The sequence below is a fragment of the Phaenicophaeus curvirostris genome, chromosome 1 (assembly GCF_032191515.1).
Source record: "Phaenicophaeus curvirostris isolate KB17595 chromosome 1, BPBGC_Pcur_1.0, whole genome shotgun sequence".
NCBI classification, from domain to species: domain Eukaryota; kingdom Metazoa; phylum Chordata; class Aves; order Cuculiformes; family Cuculidae; genus Phaenicophaeus; species Phaenicophaeus curvirostris.
The window spans coordinates 165,151,054-165,171,140 of NC_091392.1; the positions used below are offsets into that span (position 1 = coordinate 165,151,054).

At 41.1% G+C, this 20,087-nt stretch overlaps 1 protein-coding gene across 1 annotated transcript; it reads left to right on the top strand.

Moving 5' to 3' along the window:
* Positions 1–855: 855 nt before the first annotated feature.
* On the top strand, positions 856–19,377 carry FBXL3 (F-box and leucine rich repeat protein 3). Its single transcript, XM_069880038.1, has 5 exons — positions 856–1,016; positions 6,111–6,474; positions 9,821–9,943; positions 12,998–13,169; positions 17,493–19,377. Exons 2-5 carry the CDS (start codon positions 6,112–6,114, stop codon positions 18,134–18,136), a joined length of 1,302 nt encoding a protein of 433 aa, XP_069736139.1. The 5' UTR covers positions 856–1,016; position 6,111; the 3' UTR covers positions 18,137–19,377.
* The last annotated feature ends 710 nt before the right edge of the window (positions 19,378–20,087 follow it).

The following is a 20,087-nucleotide window of genomic DNA, read 5'->3' on the forward strand; positions in this document are numbered from 1 at the left end:
GGCTGAACAAAGCCAACACTCTCAGCCAGCGCTCATAGCAGAGGTGCTTCAGCCCTCTGAGCATCCTTGTAGCCCTTCTCTGGACCCATTCCAACAGCTCCATATCCTTCTTATCTTGAGGATTTCAGAACTGGACACACAGGACTCCAGGTGAGGTCTCACAAGAGAGGAACAGAGGGGCAGAATCACCTCCCTCGACCTGCTGGCCACGCTTCTTTTAATGCAGCCCAGGAGATGGTTGGCCTTCTGGGCTGTGAGAGCACACTGCCGGCTCACGTTGAGCTTCTCATTGACCAGCACCCCCGAGTCGTTCTCCGCAGGGCAGCTCTCAATCACGCCATCCCCCATTGTGAACTGAAATCAGGGATTGCCTCGACCCATGTGTAGGACCTTGCACTTGGCCTTGTTGAACCTCATATGGTTCTCACACCACCTCTCCAGCCTGTCTAGGTCCCTCTGGAGGACACCCCGTCCTTCTGGCATGGCAACTACCCTGCTGCTTCACACAAGACGTTCTCGTCTCCAAAGAACGAACAGCGCCAGGGAAAACACTGGGAGAAAACTTGCTACCAGAGGGACATTCTGTCCAACTTTCCAAAACAAGACAAATACCGTCACTTGGAGGGAACTTTTAGCTGAAACCCGAACCCCCGCCCTTTTTTGCCTCAGCAGCTCCCTCCGCTGTCGGCGGGAGGCGGGCGGTGGAGGGGGGCGGGGGGGTGTGCTGCGCGCGCCGCCTCAGGGCCCGCCGCCATTTTGGCCGCCTTTGCGTCGCTTCCGCCGCCGGGAAGTAAACAGAGAGGGGAGGGAGGAGGAGAAAGGGAGAGGGGGAAGGAAGGGAAGTCAGCGGGGCGGGCGGGACGCGACGCGACGCGACACGACACGACACGACACGACACGACAGGCGAAGGAGGTGCTGGGGTCGGCCTGCGGTGGAGGGAGCTGATGTGGCCGGAGCGGAGGCGCCGGCGCGGGCCGAGTCCTGGTTAGTGCGAAGCGCAGCAGGGAGCCGCCAGGTGAGCGGGCTGGGAAGGAAGAAGGAGGAGGAGGAGGAGGAGGGGGGCAGGGTCTTTCCCTGGAGCCCTGCGGGGAGGAGGAGTCGGGTCGCGGCTTTAGGGGCCCGAGGGAGCCGCCGCGGGGGCGACGCGAGTTTGGGAGTCACAGAATCACTAGGTTGGAAAAGACCCCCCAGGATCATCGAGTCCAACCATTCCTATCAACCATTAAACCAAGCCCCTCAGCACCTCGTCCGCCCGTCTTTTAAGCACCTCCAGGGATGGTGACTCAACCCCCTCCCTGGGCAGCCAGTGCCCCATGACCCTTTCTCTGAAAATTTTTTTTCTGGCGTCACAGAATCACAGAATAACCAGGTTGGAAGAGACCCACCGGATCATCGAGTCCAACCATTCCTATCAAACACTAAACCATGCCCCTCAGCACCTCGTCCACCCGTGCCTTAAACACCTCCAGGGAAGGGGATTCAACCACCTCCCTGGGTAGCCTGTTCCAGTGCCCAATGACCCTTTCTGTGAATTTTTTTTCCTAATGTCCAGCCTAAACCTCCCCTGGCAGAGCTTGAGGCCATTCCCTCTTGTCCTGTCCCCTGTCACTTGGGAGAAGAGGCCAGCACCCTCCTCTCTACAACCTCCTTTCAGGTAGTTGTAGAGAGCAATGAGGTCACCCCTCAGCCTCCTCTTCTCCAGGCTAAACACCCCCAGCTCTCTTAGCCGCTCCTCATAAGGCCTGTGTCCAGCCTGGTCGCCCCCTCCTTCACACCCCTACTCCTCCCCTCCATTAGCGCATTCCTCGTGTTGCTGGAACAGCTTTGCTGGGGCACAGGCGAGTCGTACGCGGTTGGTTGGTGTGGGTTTGGTTTTTTTGCTGTGCTTTCTTGTTGTTTTCTTAACTGCCATTATGTTCTGTCTGCACCTCGCTCGGCAATAAAAACAATGTTAAGCATGTGCTTTGCTCCTCCTCCTCCTGACTGGACTGCGTGGTGATGGTGAACACAACTGCATTGCAAACAAAGATAGCGTGGGTTGCGCCTAGATGCAAAGTTCATAACACGGAATTCAGAAATGAGTCGTTCTCATAGGTGGAGAAATTTACCTGGGAAATCGTAAGGAATCAGGCATTCCGATCTCACCCATTTTTCTTTCTTGGTAGATAGATTTGGGTGTTTTCATTGCATGGAGGCTTTTTTTCCCCCTTTTCTGTCAAGATTTCAAACCACAGTTGATAACGTTTTTCCAAATCGCTGCTGTTAGTAGCAGTGTGACCTGAGTGTGCCAGAGTTAAGAGCAAGGTTGATGATTCAAACGTTGTAAGAAATGATAAGCAGTCATTGTTTGAAAAATGAGTTGTACCTTTACAGTAAGATGCAAGTGTGGAATTTTGCATCAGTGCCTTCATCTTCGAAAAGTTATTTCTGTTGGCCTTGGATTTAAAACAGTTGCATCTTTAGGCCATCAGAGACATAAGCCCAGGTGAACTGAAAGCCTCGGTTGCATTTGCCTGTTCCTATATTAAGTTTGCAAAAAAATTTGCTCTCTTAAGTGGTGCTATATATATATATATATACGTAGATAACTTTTAGGTGTATCTGCAAACTTCTGCAGGCAAATCTGCATTCTTTCAATTTTCTATTTGTTTTATTCTTAGGCATGTTAAGAGGTTGAAACCAGTTATGTTTTTAAAAAGCTATTCCAGTGCTTTAAGTTCTGAAACAAGAATACAAAAATTAGATGAACAAATTCACTAGAAATTAGATGACAAAACATCATCTAATTCTTAAAATCATTTTTTTTTCTTAGTCTTCAGCTTAGACTTCTTTTTCCTCTTTGGAAAAAGTTAGACAAGGAAATGTTTTTGAAAACTTAAATTACTCTCCCTTTTCAGTTACAGGAGCATGCAAAATGTCAGTAGCAAAAAAGTTGTCTGGAACTATCTTCCCATTTCCTACTTTTCAAGCCATGGCACCTAAAACATGCAGCATCTTATTTTCTTGGGGGAATGTGACCTGAAATGCATCATCACTTTAGCTCTATTGATGGCTGTATTGACTCTTTTCTTCCTTGGCTGTTTGTGAAACTTAGGATAACACCCTACTGCTTTATGTGTGACTTTTGATCTGTTACCGGACTACTTGGAACTCACCAAAGTTAGCTCAGAAGTGCAACTTTTAAGTTGGCTGTTGATGACCTATCATAGAATCATAGAGTGGTTTGGGTTGGAAGGGACCTTAAAGATCACCCGGTTCTGACCCTGCTGCTGTGGCCCGCTTCTATCAGCCATGCTTTGGAGTTTATTTTTTTAGCTGAAGATTTTGTAAGAGTTTTCTCAGTGACACCTCACTCCTGGTCTTTTCTGAAAACAAGAAAAAAAAGCATCAAGTGTAGCACTCATATCTTTGAAAAGATCAGTTATGGTAAGTGTGCTGTGTCTGTGAAGCAGTTCTACTGTACGCACCTCTACAGTGCGATAAAGGGGAAAATCCAGAACTGGCTGCCTGATGCAATGATAAAAGCCTACCTAACTAGAAAATTTATGCACATATATTGCCTTGTTAGCAGAAGGTAGGGCAGGATCTCTTTAAAGGAAGACTTGGAGAACCAAATCTAAGAGTTACCTGTGCATTTTTTCACAAATTAACAGGAAATGGCTTTGGAAAGACTTAAAGACATCAAGTGTGCCATCCTGAATTGGCAGCTGAATAGCATGTGCCTGTTAATTGTCTATTATAACCTAGTTGTTTGGAATATCTGTTTAGCCTAAAGTTTAAAGGCACGTTGCATTTCTTACTAACTTATTACAAATAATATGGTTACTAAGTTTTAATTATTCAATTTTCACAGTTACACGATCCAATTCCTTCATCTTTTTGTTAGTTGCAGAAAGTTCTATGTCACTATTGAGTTTTCTGGGTTTTCTTCTGTACCAGTGAGGTTAGTGGCTCGGCAGCAGAAGTCTGTCTTGGGTGGAAAGCTTGTTTCTGCACAGGAGTCATGTTCTGCGTAGTCTTATAGTCATGAGCTGTGGATCGCAGTGAAGAATTATAAGGTCAAGGTTTTTGGTCAGTAGTGTTTTCATCTTACGATTGCCCTCAGGTTTTACTGGGATTAAAAATGAAATTCAAAAACTCAAAACAAATTGGGCTTCTCAGTTTTTTGTGACACTATGTTCAGGTCGATTCACATGGTTTTGTGAACAGCTTCAGGCCTCAAGTGACAGCTTGACAAGTGTTGCCTTGTAAGCAGCTAGGATTAAAGTGTTTGGGAGGTAGGTAAGGAGATGCTGGGTTTGAGGAAATAATCTATGATGCCTTAGAAGACAGTATTGCTTTTTACTTGTATATCTAGCATATTACAATTTGTTTCAAATCTTTTATTTAGTTGCAATGCCTATCAGGGAAGATAAGTTTCCAGATCCGAAATGAACTGGGCATATAACAACCTTAGATGTGCAATTTACTTGAATGTTGAACCAGAATGTTCTCACTGGGTATGAAGTCCGTATTTATTTTGCAGAAATCATGGCGGTTTGGGGGGGGTTTAAACATGCCAAGCCCACCTCATCATGCCCCCAGATTTTCTTAGCTTTTTAGAGACTAGGACTGAATGTATTGTAGTTCAGCATGAGGTCTCATTCCTAGACCCTTAGGATGTGATTGTGCATTGCATTGAGGCTTTTAAAAATAAGTGATTGGATTCTCAGTTTAGTTGTGAGCTGGCAGATACAAGGAACGTGCTTTGATCAAAAAACTACGCTAAATATACTTCGGATGTGTGTAGTGGTGGGTCTTTTCCCCTCTTCAATAATGTAATTTAAGGTAGAACTTGTGTAAGTAAGACCCCTAAGGAAGAATTTTACCCTGCTGAGAATGAGAGAAACTTTTGCCTCAGATATGTTGAATTTAATATGATTTTGAAGAAAGTTTGCTGACACTTCTGTAAACTTTTTTTTGTGGGGGTTAAAACTTCCAGGCTGTTACTGGAAATCTTTCATAATATGTATTTGCTCTTTAGGTAGAAAAATGAAAGCACAGTGTTCCATAACATTTGAAAATGCTCCAGAATATTTGAAAAGTCAAGGCAGTCAGAAGTCCCTGGTGACTGGAAGAATGGTAACATTTTGCCCATTTTTAAAAAGGGTAGAAAAGACCCAGGGAACTACTGACCCGCCAGCCTCACCTCTGTACCTGTGAAGATCGTGGAATAGATCCTCCTAGAAGCTATGTTAAAGCACATGGAGGACAGGGAGGTGATTCATGGCAGCCAGCACGGCTTCAACAGGGGCAAGTTCTGTATGACCAGCCTAGTGGCTTTCTATGATGGGGTAACCATAGCAGTGGATACGGGTAAACCAACGGATGTGATCTGTCTGGACTTCTGTAGACTTTGACATGGTCCCCTACAACGTCCTTCTCTCTAAATCGGAGACATATGGATTTGATGGGTGGACAGTACGATGGGGCCTTGGGCAGCTTAATCAAATGGGATGTGTCCCTGCCTATGGCAGGGGGGTTGGAACTGGATGTCTTTCAAGTCCGTTCCAACCCAAACTATTCTATGATTCTTTATATGTTTTTAAGGATGCAGATTTAAAATAGATGCATATTGAAGTAACTTTTTTTGAATAAATGGCTAAAAATAAAGCTTGTTCCTGTCTGGGAATAGAAATTAATGGTCTAGATGTAATGCCTGCAAACGCTATTTGCTTTCTTGGCTGCCTTTTGCCTTCCACAGTTTCAAATGTTATTTCTGGTAAGTAGGACTAAGGGAGCAATATGAATGTTCGTGGTGTTGTTCATAAGAATATCTTTCTATTAGTAGGGAAGTAGAGTGATAATCAACAAAATAGTAAAACAAATTAGGTTCAAAGTGTTCTGAAGCACAGAAGAGAAATGCTGAAAGGCGAGTGACTGTTATAAATGGATTGGCACTGCTAGTGATTAAAGAAGTAATATTGAAGGTATCTGTTTAGATGGTAATGTTATTTTTAGACGACGGAAAACATGCCTTTTTACCTCTACATTCTTCTATTAATGTTGTTCTTTCTAGCTCTGTTACATTTACAAAAATAGGTAGCTTTTTCTCATGGTTTTTTTATAGAATGAAACGAGGAAGGAAAACTAATGAGGCCAACAGCAGTTCATCTGAAGAGACAGCTGAGAAAGAATCCAAGAAACACAAGGTTACAGATGAGAGAACCACAGCTGTGCAACATCCTGACTGGGCAAACCTGCTTCAAGACATTATCCTGCAGGTGTTCCAGTACTTGCCCCTTCTGGATCGTGCTCATGCATCGCAGGTCTGCCGAAGCTGGAACCAAGTGTTTCATATGCCTGATCTGTGGAGGTGTTTTGAGTTTGAACTGAATCAACCAGCTACATCTTACTTGAGGGCTACACACCCTGAACTTATCAAGCAAATAATAAAGAGGCATTCCAATCACCTGCAGTACGTAAGCTTCAAGGTAGTGTATTTCTGCAGCTTTTTAAGAGTGTTTTTATAGAAGAAAAAGCGTTTGTTAGTCTTGGTTCTTTTTTCTATGATTTTTTTCTGCATTTTAATTAGAATGTTTTAAGGAAATGTCTGATACTTTTGAAACAGTTTTGATGGTTCATCTAGATATATATATATCAAAGTATGAGAAGTATGATTTAATTAATGTTAGTAGCAGAAATACTGATCATGAGTGTTAATTGACAGATATGATGAAAACACTTTGGCGTGCTGAAAATAAAAGAACATCATTAAATGTTAGGAAAGGCTAATGGTGTGATTAGTATTGCCAGTTATTTAAAAAGAAATATGGCAGCTCTCAGTGTGGTAGCCTTGCTCCCAGGCCTGCTGTAACTGAGAAACAGGTTGTGTTAAAGGGCACGGAAACATAGAGGTTATTGTAGAATCATAGAGTGGTTTGGGTTGGAAGGGACTTTAGAGATCATCTAGTTCCAACCCCCGTGCCATGGGTAGGGACATCTCCCACTAGATTAGGCTGGCCAAGGCCCCATCCAACCTGGCCTTGAACACCTTTAGGGATGGGGCATCCAGAGTTTCCCTAGGCAGCCTGTTCCTGTGTCTCACCACCCTGATCGTGAAGAATTTCTTCCCTATGTCTAGTCTAAATCTTAACCTCTCCAATTTGGAGCCGTTAAAGTGGGTGGAAGTTCTGATACTGCTGTACTTATGGGTACCTGCCTCAGAATTGAAGTCTGATCGGGATGCATAAGTTGGATTTTTCCCCATTTCATGTCCTGTAGGGAGTTGGATCTAATATTAATGGTTAGAAAACATGTAATGCACAAAGAATGACCAGCAATAAGTAGCTAGTAGTTTTAGTACTAAATTGTATGGGATTGTCTGTGTATGGCATCTATTCAACTCAGCTGCTTTTCAGTAAACTGAAAAAGTACATGGTTATTTGCACAGGATGGTGTATCTTCTGATTGTGCATGGCTGAGAAATACTGTTCAGTCAGAATTGGGTTTGTTAACATCATGAAATTGTTTTCAGCAGATGAAAAGCCTTAATGTTGGCCTACATAACACACAGTTTTGGAAGAGTGCTGTGAATTGGTTGTGGCTGTGTCTGCATCAGCTGTGTGACTGATTTGGAAAGGAGATGACTTTGCAGCAAGGTGGACACACTAGGTGGTTGTTTCTGAGCTCTGGCAGTTTTAATATAGAAATTGTCAGTGTGTGGGTGGCTGGGGCAGCTCTGCCTGATTGCGTGTGTTGCTACTGCATGATGTGGTATCAGATGTAAACAGGGTATTGCAAGGTTTTTATCAGTGTCTGAATAAAGAAAATTTATAGCGGTATAGGGATGACCTTTTGGTGTCTATCTACATTCTATGTTGCTTTGCACCAAATGCATTTGAAGGATTTCAGATGCCCTTCCATGGTAGGGTGATACTTGTGTCCTTACTTGTATATGTCCCTTCCCTTGTCCTTCAGTGTTGCAGAATGAGCTCTAGGTCACAGGAAATGCTAAAGAGCAAGGATAATCACAAAGCGTGGATATAAAACAGACTGTTACTCTGTCAGTGCTGAAAACTTGGGATTTTTTTTGTAGGCAAAGAAACATGAATTGTTGAAAACTGAGATTTTTCAGCTTGTGTTCTAGCAGAAAAGGAACGTTCATTGGACTTAGATCAGTTGCTGACCAGGTATCACGGCTTCTTAAAATTGATCTTGTGGTTAAAGTTTTTACTGTTCTGTATCTTTGCAAAGCTGTCATGCCTGCAGTATGTATGTTATTTGGAAAGCACATCCAAGTGTTGGCAAAAATCTACTGGAGGAACGTGAAGTGTTATGATCATGTAAGAAGCTGACTAAAGTTATCCTTTTGTTGAGAAAGTATCTGTTGCAGATCAGTGGTGGTATTAATGGTGAAGGTCCAGTCATATTGGTTCAAATGATAACGCACTTAACACTCCAGCAACTCTATTATGAGTTCAGTCACTGTAGGAGGAGTCAACAACTTAAACAGTAAAGACTTTATAGAATTCCTGCATTCTGATAAGGAAGAACATAAAGAGCAGGCACGATAAGCTCTGGACCCAGATGAACCTTCACTTGCTTATTATTTGATGTGGATGGAATATCTTCTGTTCAATGTCTTTATCAATGACCTGAATGAAGGCATTGAGTGCACCCTTAGCAAGTTTGCGGATGACACTAAGCTGGGTGGAAGTGTGGATCTGCTGGAGGGTAGGGAGGCTCTGCAAAGGTTTCTGAACAGGCTGGACCGCTGGGCAGAGTCCAGTGGCATGAGGTTTAACAAGGCCAAATGCCAGGTCCTGCACCTGGGGCACAACAACCCTATGCAGTGCTACAGGCTAGGAGAAGTCTGTCTAGAAAGCTGCCTGGAGGAGAGGGACCTGGGGGTGTTGGTTGACAACCGACTGAACATGAGCCAGCAGTGTGCCCAGGTGGCCAAGAAGGCCAATGGCATCTTGGCTTGTATCAGAAACGGTGTGACCAGCAGGTCCAGGGTGGTTATTCTCCCTCTGTACTTGGCACTGGTGAGATCGCTCCTCGAATCCTGTGTTCATTTCTGGGCCCCTCACCACAAGAAGGATGTTGAGGCTCTGGAGCGAGTCCAGAGAAGAGCAACCAAGCTGGTGAGGGGGCTGGAGAGCAGGTCTTACGAGGAGTGGCTGAGAGAGCTGGGGTTGTTTAGCCTAGAGAAGAGGAGGCTCAGGGGAAACCTCATTGCTCTCTACAACTACCTGAAAGGAGGTTGTAGAGAGGAGGGTGCTGGCCTCTTCTCCCAAGTGACGGGGGACAGGACAAGAGGGAATGGCCTCAAGCTCCGCCAGGGGAGATTTAGGCTGGACATTAGGAAAAAATTCTTCACAGAAAGGGTCATTGGGAGCTGGCACAGGCTGCCCAGGGAGGTGGTTGATTCACCTTCCCTGGAGGTGTTTAAGGCACGGGTGGACGAGGTGCTAAGGGGAATGGTTTAGTGTTTGATAGGTACGGTTGGACTCAATGATCCGGTGGGTCTCTTCCAACCTGGTTATTCTATGATTCTGTGATCTTGGAACAAACTGTTTAGCTGCCCCCTCACCATACTAAGTTTTACCAAAGTGCATAGGAGAGTGGTAAAAGTGTAGCAAGTTATCTTGGACTTTTGGTACATACTTTCTTGGGGAAAAAGTTGACGTTGTGAAGTGTTTTGTGGATTTTTGTGATAAAACCTCTCAGAAGGTAAGGAGCAAAAAGTAGAAGTACATCTGCTCCTCCCTGCATTTTTGTATAGAGTGTGTTTTATGTGTGTTTTTTGAACAAATATATCTGTTTTGTTTTAAGGTGGACAGTAGCAAGGAATCTGCAGAAGCAGCTTGTGATATTTTATCACAGCTTGTGAACTGTTCTCTGAAAACTCTTGGGTTAATTTCAACTGCCCGGCCAAGCTTCATGGATTTACCAAAGGTATTTTAAAAATATGTATATTTTGTTATAGCAAAGTATTGCAGTGGTTCATACAGCATTTCCTGCACTTTATGAAAAGTTTATTGTAAAAACATAAATCTTTGGTAAGGAAAACTTTGGTTCCAGGCTCAGGGAAGAACTGAGGTGTTGTACTAAGATGTGTAACTAAAGTCTCAGTCATTCTCTGCACCGTGTGAGAACATGGTCCTGACCTTGTTCTTCCAAGTCCTTCTGCCTCTTGACCTCAATGTGATGCTGAGCAACACAATGCAGGTCAGGAGGGCAGACGATTCATGTCTGCGTAGTTGTACTGTGGGAGATGTTTAGGAGACAATTATTACTGAACGAGTGGTAGAGTTTTATACATGTGGACTTGCTGGACTCTCTTTACAAAGCAGAATGATCATGATTTTCAGTACTTCATGCAGTCACATGTTGGATTCTTGGGAAAAATGTGCTATATTTCTGAAGTCTTCTGTCAGATTTTGACCTTGTACATTTACCAAAAACTAGATTTTTATTAGAAGACAACAAATCTTTTGGATGCTTAAAACAATAATTCTTGCTGGTGAGGCAGAAATGTAGTAAAGCTCAGGAGCAAGAGCGTTGTTAGGGTAGCCTGGGCTACTTGTTCTATGGCAGGGGCACCTCAGATGTCTCGCAGCCTTAATTCTTGAATCCAGTCCACATGTGTGTCAGGGGCCGGATACAGCTAGCCTGTTAGCTGGATCTTGGTGATGTCATTGCTGATGATGGCAGCAAGGACAAGGAAGAGCTAGGGACAGCCTCTGGAAAGGAAGTAGGCTATAGGGTTTAAGGAAGGTTAGCTACAGAAGGATTATCAATTATTATCCTTGGCAGTCATCACAGCCACGTCATGTACTTCTCTTGAATATGTATTTTTAATCCCTAATTTTCGAAGAGGCTTTGCAGATCTTTAACTAGTTTTTGTATGGTTTTTTTCCTATTATGATGTGCTTTGAAATGTGACTGTAAGAAAACCTAAATGTAGCAAAAACAATCCACAGTCTTAGTGTGTTAGCAATACTTTGTCCTTTCAGCTTTATTACTTAATATGAGTGTTGCTTTAGCTCTCTTAGTTTTCACTGGTAGGATATGCTATGGTCATGTTCAGCTTTCTGAATAATTGTAAATCATTCAAGCTGTGGTCTTATTCAGCTTCAGGGCTTCTAAAATACAGGCTTTCTTTTTGTTCCTAATAGGTTCTCATCTGGCCTTTAAGAAATATATTCAAAATGAGCCAAAATCAGTTCTAGGCATTTTAAATTTTCATAGACCACTAATGAAGTTAAAGAATTGGACCATGAATAACATCCCTGTGGAAAGCTGTTAGTAACAGGCCTGTTGGATGAGAAGCGTACAAAGCTGTATGGATCTGAAAAACAATTAAGACTCTCATTTTATTTATTTTTTAAATCGGACTGTATATGAAGTCTGAACTACTTCGCATTATCTTCAGTGGTGCTCTTCTGATTTCAAGTAACTTGACATCTGGCAAATATTTGTAAATCAGAATGGTTTGGGTGGGAAAGGACCTCAAATTAAAGATCATCCAGTTCCAACCTCCTGCCATGAGCAGGGATGCAAAAATCACATTTAGCATTTTGTTGCCTGTTATTTTATTAAGTGCATTCTACATGAACCTTTTGAAGAATCATACTATAGGCTACATGCATGGCAATATTGAAAAGACATTAAATCACCAGCTTTTACATTTTGGAATACTGCCTGACTTCTGCTTCAGGTTACGTCATTTTGCAAACATGGCTAACCTATTTTGCCTTTCTCTTTTAACAGCCTTTTTAGTGAAGGGAATTACATTCTAAACACAGAGAATAAAAACTCAGTACTAATACTTTCAGAACACAGAGGGCAAATATTATTAAAGCACCTTTTCCTTAGTACGTAATGTGTATAATCAGCCTATTGTCAGTAGAGTTGGGAGTAGTCCCTGAAGCCAAAATATGTAATGCTCCGATTTTAACATAAACTGACTTTTGAGTTTATGTTAATGTGAAAATATTAATCCCTACTCTAAATCTAATCATGTATGAGTTTTAGCAAAAGCCACAAACATCAGAAAAATGAGGAAATACTGATGCCATGCCTTCTCCCATATAACTGTATTCAGGATTCCACATGTGCATGTGGCTCAGTGTGAAACAGTATTGAAGTCAAAGTAGCAGGTAGTTTAATGAGATATTTGATTTAATGCATGGAGGAAGTACTTCTTAGAAGTCTTTTATTCAGGCAGTCTTGTAGGAAATCACAAAGATAAGCTAATTATTTGGTTCTTTAATGCCACCAATAATTTCTACAAGCACTACTATATCTGCTTTGTAGTCTGTTTTTATCAAGGTGTCCTGGGCTCTGTCTTACTGGTGAGTCTCGGTGGTTGCATAAAAATGCTGAAGAACAATTTTGAGCACTGGACCTACATTATCTATGCTGTGTAATTGGTAATTGACCTGCTCCTTGGCTCTGTTTGGTCCATGTCACTTAGCTTTGCAAGATAAATCCATTCAAACCCTAAATACCCTGTGTGGATAGTAGGCAGGCAGTAGTACTGTTTAGCTTTGGACACAGCAGTACAGGGTTGTTACTCTTGACTGTGTTTGCATCTCACCAATGCAGCAAAACTCGCTGCGTGAGAGTTGGTATTCCAGAAGATACTTCTTTTTAAGTGCAACTTGCAAATAATCCTCACAATTAGGGCTTGTCAGTTTTCTCTTTGCTCACAGTCTTCCTGTAGGTCTAAGTTTGTGTGGTAGATAGTCAGGGGTCAGTTTCTTGGTTTGTATGTAATGACAGACATTCTGATTTGCTAAATACTAGACTAATAGTGCAAAATAATTGTACTTCCTTTACTCAAAAATTTTCAATTTTAGTATTAGCTATGCAATATCACAAGAATGCTTTTTCAGCAAATGCTGTCAATAAGTAAAAGAAAAGTAAGACTGCTGTGTGCAGTGTAAACCTATAGAGATTTTTATTTTCGATACTACAGTTTCATTTAAACTTTTTATTTTCCAGTCTCACTTTATTTCTGCACTGACAGTGGTGTTTGTAAACTCCAAATCCCTCTCCTCGCTTAAGATTGATGATACACCAGTGGATGATCCATCTCTCAAAGTGCTCGTGGCTAACAACAGCGACACACTCAAACTCTTGAAAATGAGCAGTTGTCCTCATGTTTCTCCAGCTGGTAAGCTACTGTAGTTTGTTTGTTTGTTTTTTAAACGTGTGCATTAAATTGTATCTGAAACCAGTAAACCCCTGAAAAACTAGGGGCAAGGCAAGAGTGAGGATGAATGTGCCGTCTACAGCAACTGTCACTAAACAAAATACCAGTTAGTTGGTTGTCAGTCCCTCCATCAGTGGCTACTGAGCTAATAATAAAATAACACATTTTTGTTCTGGGCAAATAATAAACCTCTTGTGCAACTTAGAGCATGGATTGATTTGGTTGTGCACTACATCTGCAGTGACTAAGTATTCTAGTATAATTAAGCATTTTGGAACGCTCTTTCCTTTTTCACAGTTCATTATGTATGGGCTTTGGGTGTTACACTGTTGTGGATTATGAAGATGCTGGTTTTGCTTTCTTTTAGAATGACTGTTTAATCTTCTTGCTAGAGAATGAGTGCAGACGGCATCAGCAAAGCGGAGATGACTGAGCTGTGCAGAAATCCTGCCATTACTAAATATACTTCATTAACACTGTCAGTGTGTTTGCAGCAAGAATGAAGCCAACTTGTATCAGATTTAAATCATTCAGATTGAAGTTCATAGAACTGATGTTTGTGGAAGATTTATGCGATACAGAGCAAGTTTAAGATTGATTCACAGCCCATCGACTTAATGCTTACTGTTTATCACTGAGATATTAAAGAGGAATTATAAATGAGATGGTGGCATCTCATTTAAGTTCCTCTTTTGAGGATAAGTAGAAACTGCTGTAGTCACCATAGCTTCCTTCATGCAAGTGTATTGCAACTGCAAGCGTATGTAAAATTTACCAGAAGGGCTCCTAGTATGTGGGAGAGGGGATACTGTAGTAGAGTGCATGTTGCTGTAGTGATAACAAACAAAATACAATCTTAATACCTTTTACAGGTGTAGCTCTTGGACAAGATTTGATTTTATATAAAGAAGTACTGAAAAAGCAGATTTGTTTTGTGGCGTTTGTCCAGGAAAGCATTCCTCATAGTATGAACTTGAATGTTATTTCCTACAAAGCTCTGTAATCATGGATAGGTCATTTTTTTAATTGGCTTGAGTGACTGGTTTTTCTGACTTGAAAGCTCATTTGAGAATCCTTGTGTCTGAGAAGTACAGGAGCCAGAATGTGTCTTACAGGAGGAACAGGCTTCAGCAGTAACTTGTAGCTAGGCAAAGCAGTCATTTCTTTGGACTCAGATACAAAAGTAGCCTGTCAGCTCTAGCAGACTTTGCTGACTTGTGGCTTATTCTTGCTAGAGTTTTATGGGTTATCACAGGCTTGGTAATTTGGGAGAGGGGCATGGGTTTGTAAAGCTTCATGACTGGTGTGTTCTGTTTGATATATCTTGCATGATGTTTTAAATTGAAGGAACAATGGATAAGAAATGGCAATGCTGTTGAAGGAACAAGGAGCACAACTACTACCGTCTTTCATGGAGTGGAGGTGAATAGAATGGGATCAGATGCGTTAGTGACCAAACCAAAGTGTGCTAAGCAAACGTCAGGAGAATTTGATTGCTTAATTCAGGTATGGGTGTGCCTTGAGGTGGAGAAAATATTGGAACAAAAGAAAGGAGCTGGTATGTGGAAAGTTGGCTTCAGAGCAGGCAGGCTGCAAAAACAACACTCTTGAAGAAGACAAGATACTTTGAGCACCAAGACTTACCTGTTTGTTTGGTTTTGTTTTCTAATGGGAATATTGGAATTAGCAGGCTGCTATAAATGTGGAAAAACTAATTGAATCAAAGGGACCATGAGTTATGCAAAACTACTTACTTACAGATGCACTTAAAATGGTATAACCTGCCTTCAGACTGTAGCTGGAGAGGGGCAAATGTTCAGTACTGTATTAGCTCTTAAGAAATCTTTTGGTGAAAGTAATGCAAGAGTAATGCAAGTAGCGCAAGAGAGACTTTACTGCTGCAGGGATAAAGGGAAAAGATTGATATCAAACTGTGGATTGCTTTCAAAGGATGTTCTGAGTATCCCTAAGCTACTGTACAAAGGTAAAGTAGCACATTTTGGTTTGGGCTGAAGAAACAAAGGCAGTGGTGTATCTGAAACGTATCTGAAGTTTATTCTGCCCACTGTTTCCTCTATGAATTTTAACTTGCATTAGAAATGCATTGATACCTTGTACAACAAAGTAAGAGTTATTTTTAAATCCACATTGAAGTGCTGTTTTCTGTTACCTGAAATATTAGCTGCTGGAACAGAAGGATCCCGTAGCATTGCTGTATGGGCTATTTCTACTCTCCTTTGGGGGTTCTTTTTGGATGGGGGTTGGGGGGAGGAGAGTGGGTGTAGAGGGTGTCTGCATCAGCTGTTTAGTAGAGGAGATTTTTGATGCAAATCTATGCCGTGTGATATCAGAGCAGTTTACCTCCCGGTGATACAGTTGGGCAGTGCCCCTGTGTGTTCTGCACATGTTCCCTGTAGGGGATGTGCCTCCTGTCAGGGGCTCTGGGCAGGCATGCCAGCAGGTAGCAGTCTGTGCCTTATTTGTGGTCAGTTTTGCGTGCAGGAGGCATAATAAATTTGCTGACAGCACGTGATGTGAGTGTCCAGTGCCAGACGAATAAATTTTCACTGCACACTGAACCCCAATCCTTTCCTTTTGTATTGCGCCAGTCAATAACGTACCATTACAGTTAACAGCAAGGGTGTGCTTGGTTTTTTTATTTTTAAAGGTAGCAATCTGGATAAGGAGCTGGTTTGGATGCTACATTTGTAGCAAATGTGGAGTTTATAATGATGAGACAATGTATCTTAAATCTTGAAACCCTGCGTCAACAGACTGTGTTATTATGAACCAGCCACAATGGAGTGGGCATAGCAGCTGTTGCAGGAGTATTGCTGTTAAGAATAGTTGGTTGTTATGAGTTAGGGACCAGAACTGGTCTCTGGAATGTATAGAAGGTACATAGAAGTTTGTAGTTATACTTAAGTGTTCAAATTTTGTGCTCCAGTCTTTAAAAATAAATTTTGAATTTTCTCTTCATATTGGATTCCATCCCCTCCACCAGAATGAAATGATGAGTATGTTTATGTATATGAACTATTTTTACAGGAAGTAGTTGAAATAAAAGTTATGTTAAAATTCTGTTTACCTAAATTGTACTGCTTTTTGTTCATCTAACAAACTTTTTATATTTGATGTAGTTAGAAGAGCTGCTGATTCATTTGTTTGTGCAGATCCTCAGATGGAAAAGACTTAAGTTCTTTGCGTATTCATGCAATGTTTGATTTTTGGTTTTTGGGGGTTTTTTGGTTTTGGTTTTTTTTTAAAGAAAGTGCTTTTTGGCTCAGTGTAGGCTTCTTTCTTGAGTTTAATAAGCGCATCTTAAAATCACTGTTGTCTTTCGATGTTCTTTCCCATTGCTGCAGAGTGATAGTGTCTTGAGCTCAGGTTTTCTGGATGCATATTAAATGTTATGTTCTCATCTCTTCTGTTAATGGAAAGACTGTGTCCTGAATTTTCACACAGTTTTCTGGGTCACATAAAATGCAGAGGAGTGTATGCTTTTTTTAGTGCCTTTTTTCTAGTTACCAGTGTGGTACCATTGGTGGAAACCTTATAAACTTAGCTGAATTATTTTTGTTAGTGTCTTTGTCATCCTTTTATATTAATTTATTAAAGGTAGAGAATGAAAATCACTGTTCTGAGAATTAACACTCCTAGTTTTTAGTGTTTCCCCCTTTTTTTGCTTTTCCAAATTTAAATAGTTCTACTTTGCTAGAAGAACAAATACTGACAGCAGCAACTTCTGTATTTAATTAAAATCTGGCATTCATTTTATGTTTGCTTTCCTGTGGTGACAGATATAATTCCTGGCTACTTTGACAGCCACAGTGGGGGCAGCAGTTGTTCCAGAGCAGGCTAGGGAAATACTTTTATTATGAGTGAGCCCCTTTCACAAAAATGAATTTGAGTGTGTGTGGTCTTAGGAGAGGGTAGAACAGTCATTGTGTGCTGTTTACATATTTGTCACAGGAGAATCAGCTCCCACAAGAAAGGATGCAATGCAAGGTGTTAACTTGTGTGGTTCCCTAGCAAAATAGTGATGTAATCAAGTAGTGTATGTCTCTTACCGCTTGGGTACAAAGGAGTCGCAAGATCTTGCTTAGTGAAACAGATATGCCGGTAGTCCAGTACGACTTCGTTTTGATGTTAGGTCTTGATTGCATAGTGAAATATCTTGTCTTTGCACCCTCTCTACACACGTGTACAAGTCACTGGTATGTTTCTTGTTCAGATATCAGTGTAGTTACCTGTGTAACCCCCTTCATAACTGTCTTTTCCCAGGCATCCTTTGTGTAGCTGACCAGTGTCATGGCCTGCGTGAGCTGGCGTTGAACTACCACCTGCTGAGTGATGAGCTTCTGCTTGCTTTGTCTTCTGAAAAACATGTCAGGTTAGAACACTTGCGCATTGATGTTGTCAGTGAAAATCCTGGACAGACTCAGTTCCACACGATCCAGAAGACCAGCTGGGACGCTTTCATCAAGCATTCTCCAAAAGTAAATTTAGTAATGTACTTTTTCTTGTATGAAGAAGAGTTTGACCCATTCTTCCGTTATGAAATACCCGTCACTCACCTTTACTTTGGAAGATCAGTAAGCAAAGACGTCCTTGGCCGTGTTGGGATGACTTGTCCTCGGTTAGTTGAACTGGTGGTGTGCGCCAATGGGTTACGGCCCCTGGATGAGGAGCTGATACGTATTGCAGAACGTTGCAAGTTTCTGTCAGCTGTTGGCCTAGGAGAATGTGAAGTCTCTTGCAGTGCCTTTGTTGAGTTCGTGAAGATGTGTGGCGGTCGTCTCTCTCAGCTTTCTATTATGGAGGAAGTTTTGGTTCCGGATCAGAAATACAGTTTAGAGCAGATTCATTGGGAAGTTTCAAAGCATCTCGGTAGAGTCTGGTTCCCGGACATGATGCCCACATGGTAAAGTCCTTCAAAGACTTCAGGGCAGATGGAAAGGCACCTTAAACCCAAGCTTACCATATTGCAATTTACTGTATAAGCTTACTTAATACTGTAGTTTTTACTCTAAGTTACTTCATTGTTTGATTAGAAAACTCATAAGTGGTTTTTGATTGAAAAATTAAAATTGGATTCAAAACCAGAAATCATGGATAGCTCCAAAACCTGGTTTCATCCAAACAAAAATCTGTTTTCTGTTTAGATTTGTTCTTTTTTCATTGACAGTGACCTCAAACTCTTACGGAAATTAAAAATGCATTTAAAATATTGAAATGTACCACAAAATATCATTTTTAAGATGCTGTCCTTCTTTTAGATACTGGTATTGAAGACAGTCTTAAAAGACTTAAACAAAACGCCACTGAAACTGCGTGCTTCTGTTGCAGACTATCATGTTTCTAAGTGCAGTCACCCAAAATGACAAGATTAAGATTATAAAGGAGTATTTAGGCTGTGAAGTATATTTTCTCTTATATAAAGTCATACAAGGCAAGAACAATACACAATAGTATAGTTTAGATAAGTTTGCTATCTTATTGAACAGATTATTAGATCCATTTAAAATGTATTTAGAATGCAAACGGATAGAGTGAGCTACCAGAAGCGGTGTGGGTTTTTCCCCGCCCCCCCTTTTAATGCTTTTTAATGTAGTTTGCTCACAGAGTCTCAGATCTGCATCTAAACCTGTTTTAAGGTATTTTATGTCTAGCTCAGGAAGCGAAAGCATTCTGGGGAAAATTGTAGATATATTGTATTTAAAACCACATTGGAGGTAACGAGCTGTTGTTGCACGTTATACAGTTTTGCAGCATTGGGTTGGATGGAACAATGCATAGTTTATTAAAGAACCCCGTGATATGGATGTGAACAGTGCAAGACAAGAAAGTTAACATTTGAATGGCGACCAAGAACCTTTTAACAATCTTAGACCTTTTGGCTGCTTTCAATTTGAGAGAAACGACATTGTAACAGTTGCTTATGCTGTATAAACTAATTGTATACTGTAAATCTGTTCCAGAAATGTTTATGTATAAAGTGAATGTTTGATAGATGATCATTTTGTATATGTTTAATTCAGCTAGTTTAATCATTTCATAATTTAAAAACCTAAAAGCAGTAAACTTGTGTGAAGTAGAGCAATAGGCAAAAGTTTGTTTTGAATATTTGGTAAATCGGTTTTATTAAAGAATGTTTTTAGTCTGTAAATGATGTAGGCAATGTATTGCCTGTGATCTGGGTGTGACTTGTAACTTCATTTCCTACTGCCAACAGTTACATCTCTCTCTTTTTTTTTTTTTTTTTAATTTTTTTTTTTACATGATTGGTAACTCTAAAGAATCGACGTGACTGCGGAAGGTATTGGGAAGTTGGGAGCAGCCTTCAGCAAGGCAAAGCTCCTCTGGCTGTGAGCCCTACTGAGCTTTGCTGGTGGCAGCCTCTCTGTTGAGATGAGGGCTTCTTCTGGTAATCGGTAGATTTTCTTCATTTCTGACTTCAGTAACGTTTAATACACTTATGAGCATATTAAAGTTCATAACTATATCTTGAGCAAACACTGCTCAGTGGACTGGACACCTTTATAGGGGAGTTGTATGTTTCTGTAGAGCTTTGGTTTAAAAAATCACATTTTAAGAAATACACGTTTTTTTGTATTAGAATTTGTTTAATTAATATACTACTATAACTTGCTTTTTATTTGTATAAAAGGTGTCAATACATTTAGTCTGTAAACATAAATAAGCTCAGTGGGTTTGATTTTTGTTTGTTTTTTTTTTAATTTTTGTATTCTGACTGTTGAGATTGCCTGTGTGATAGAGGTGGAGTAATAGGACTGATCTGAGGAAGAGGGCATGTTTTCACCTAATCAATGTGTGAAGTAATCGCTTAAGTAACACTGCTTATACCTCTTTGGATCT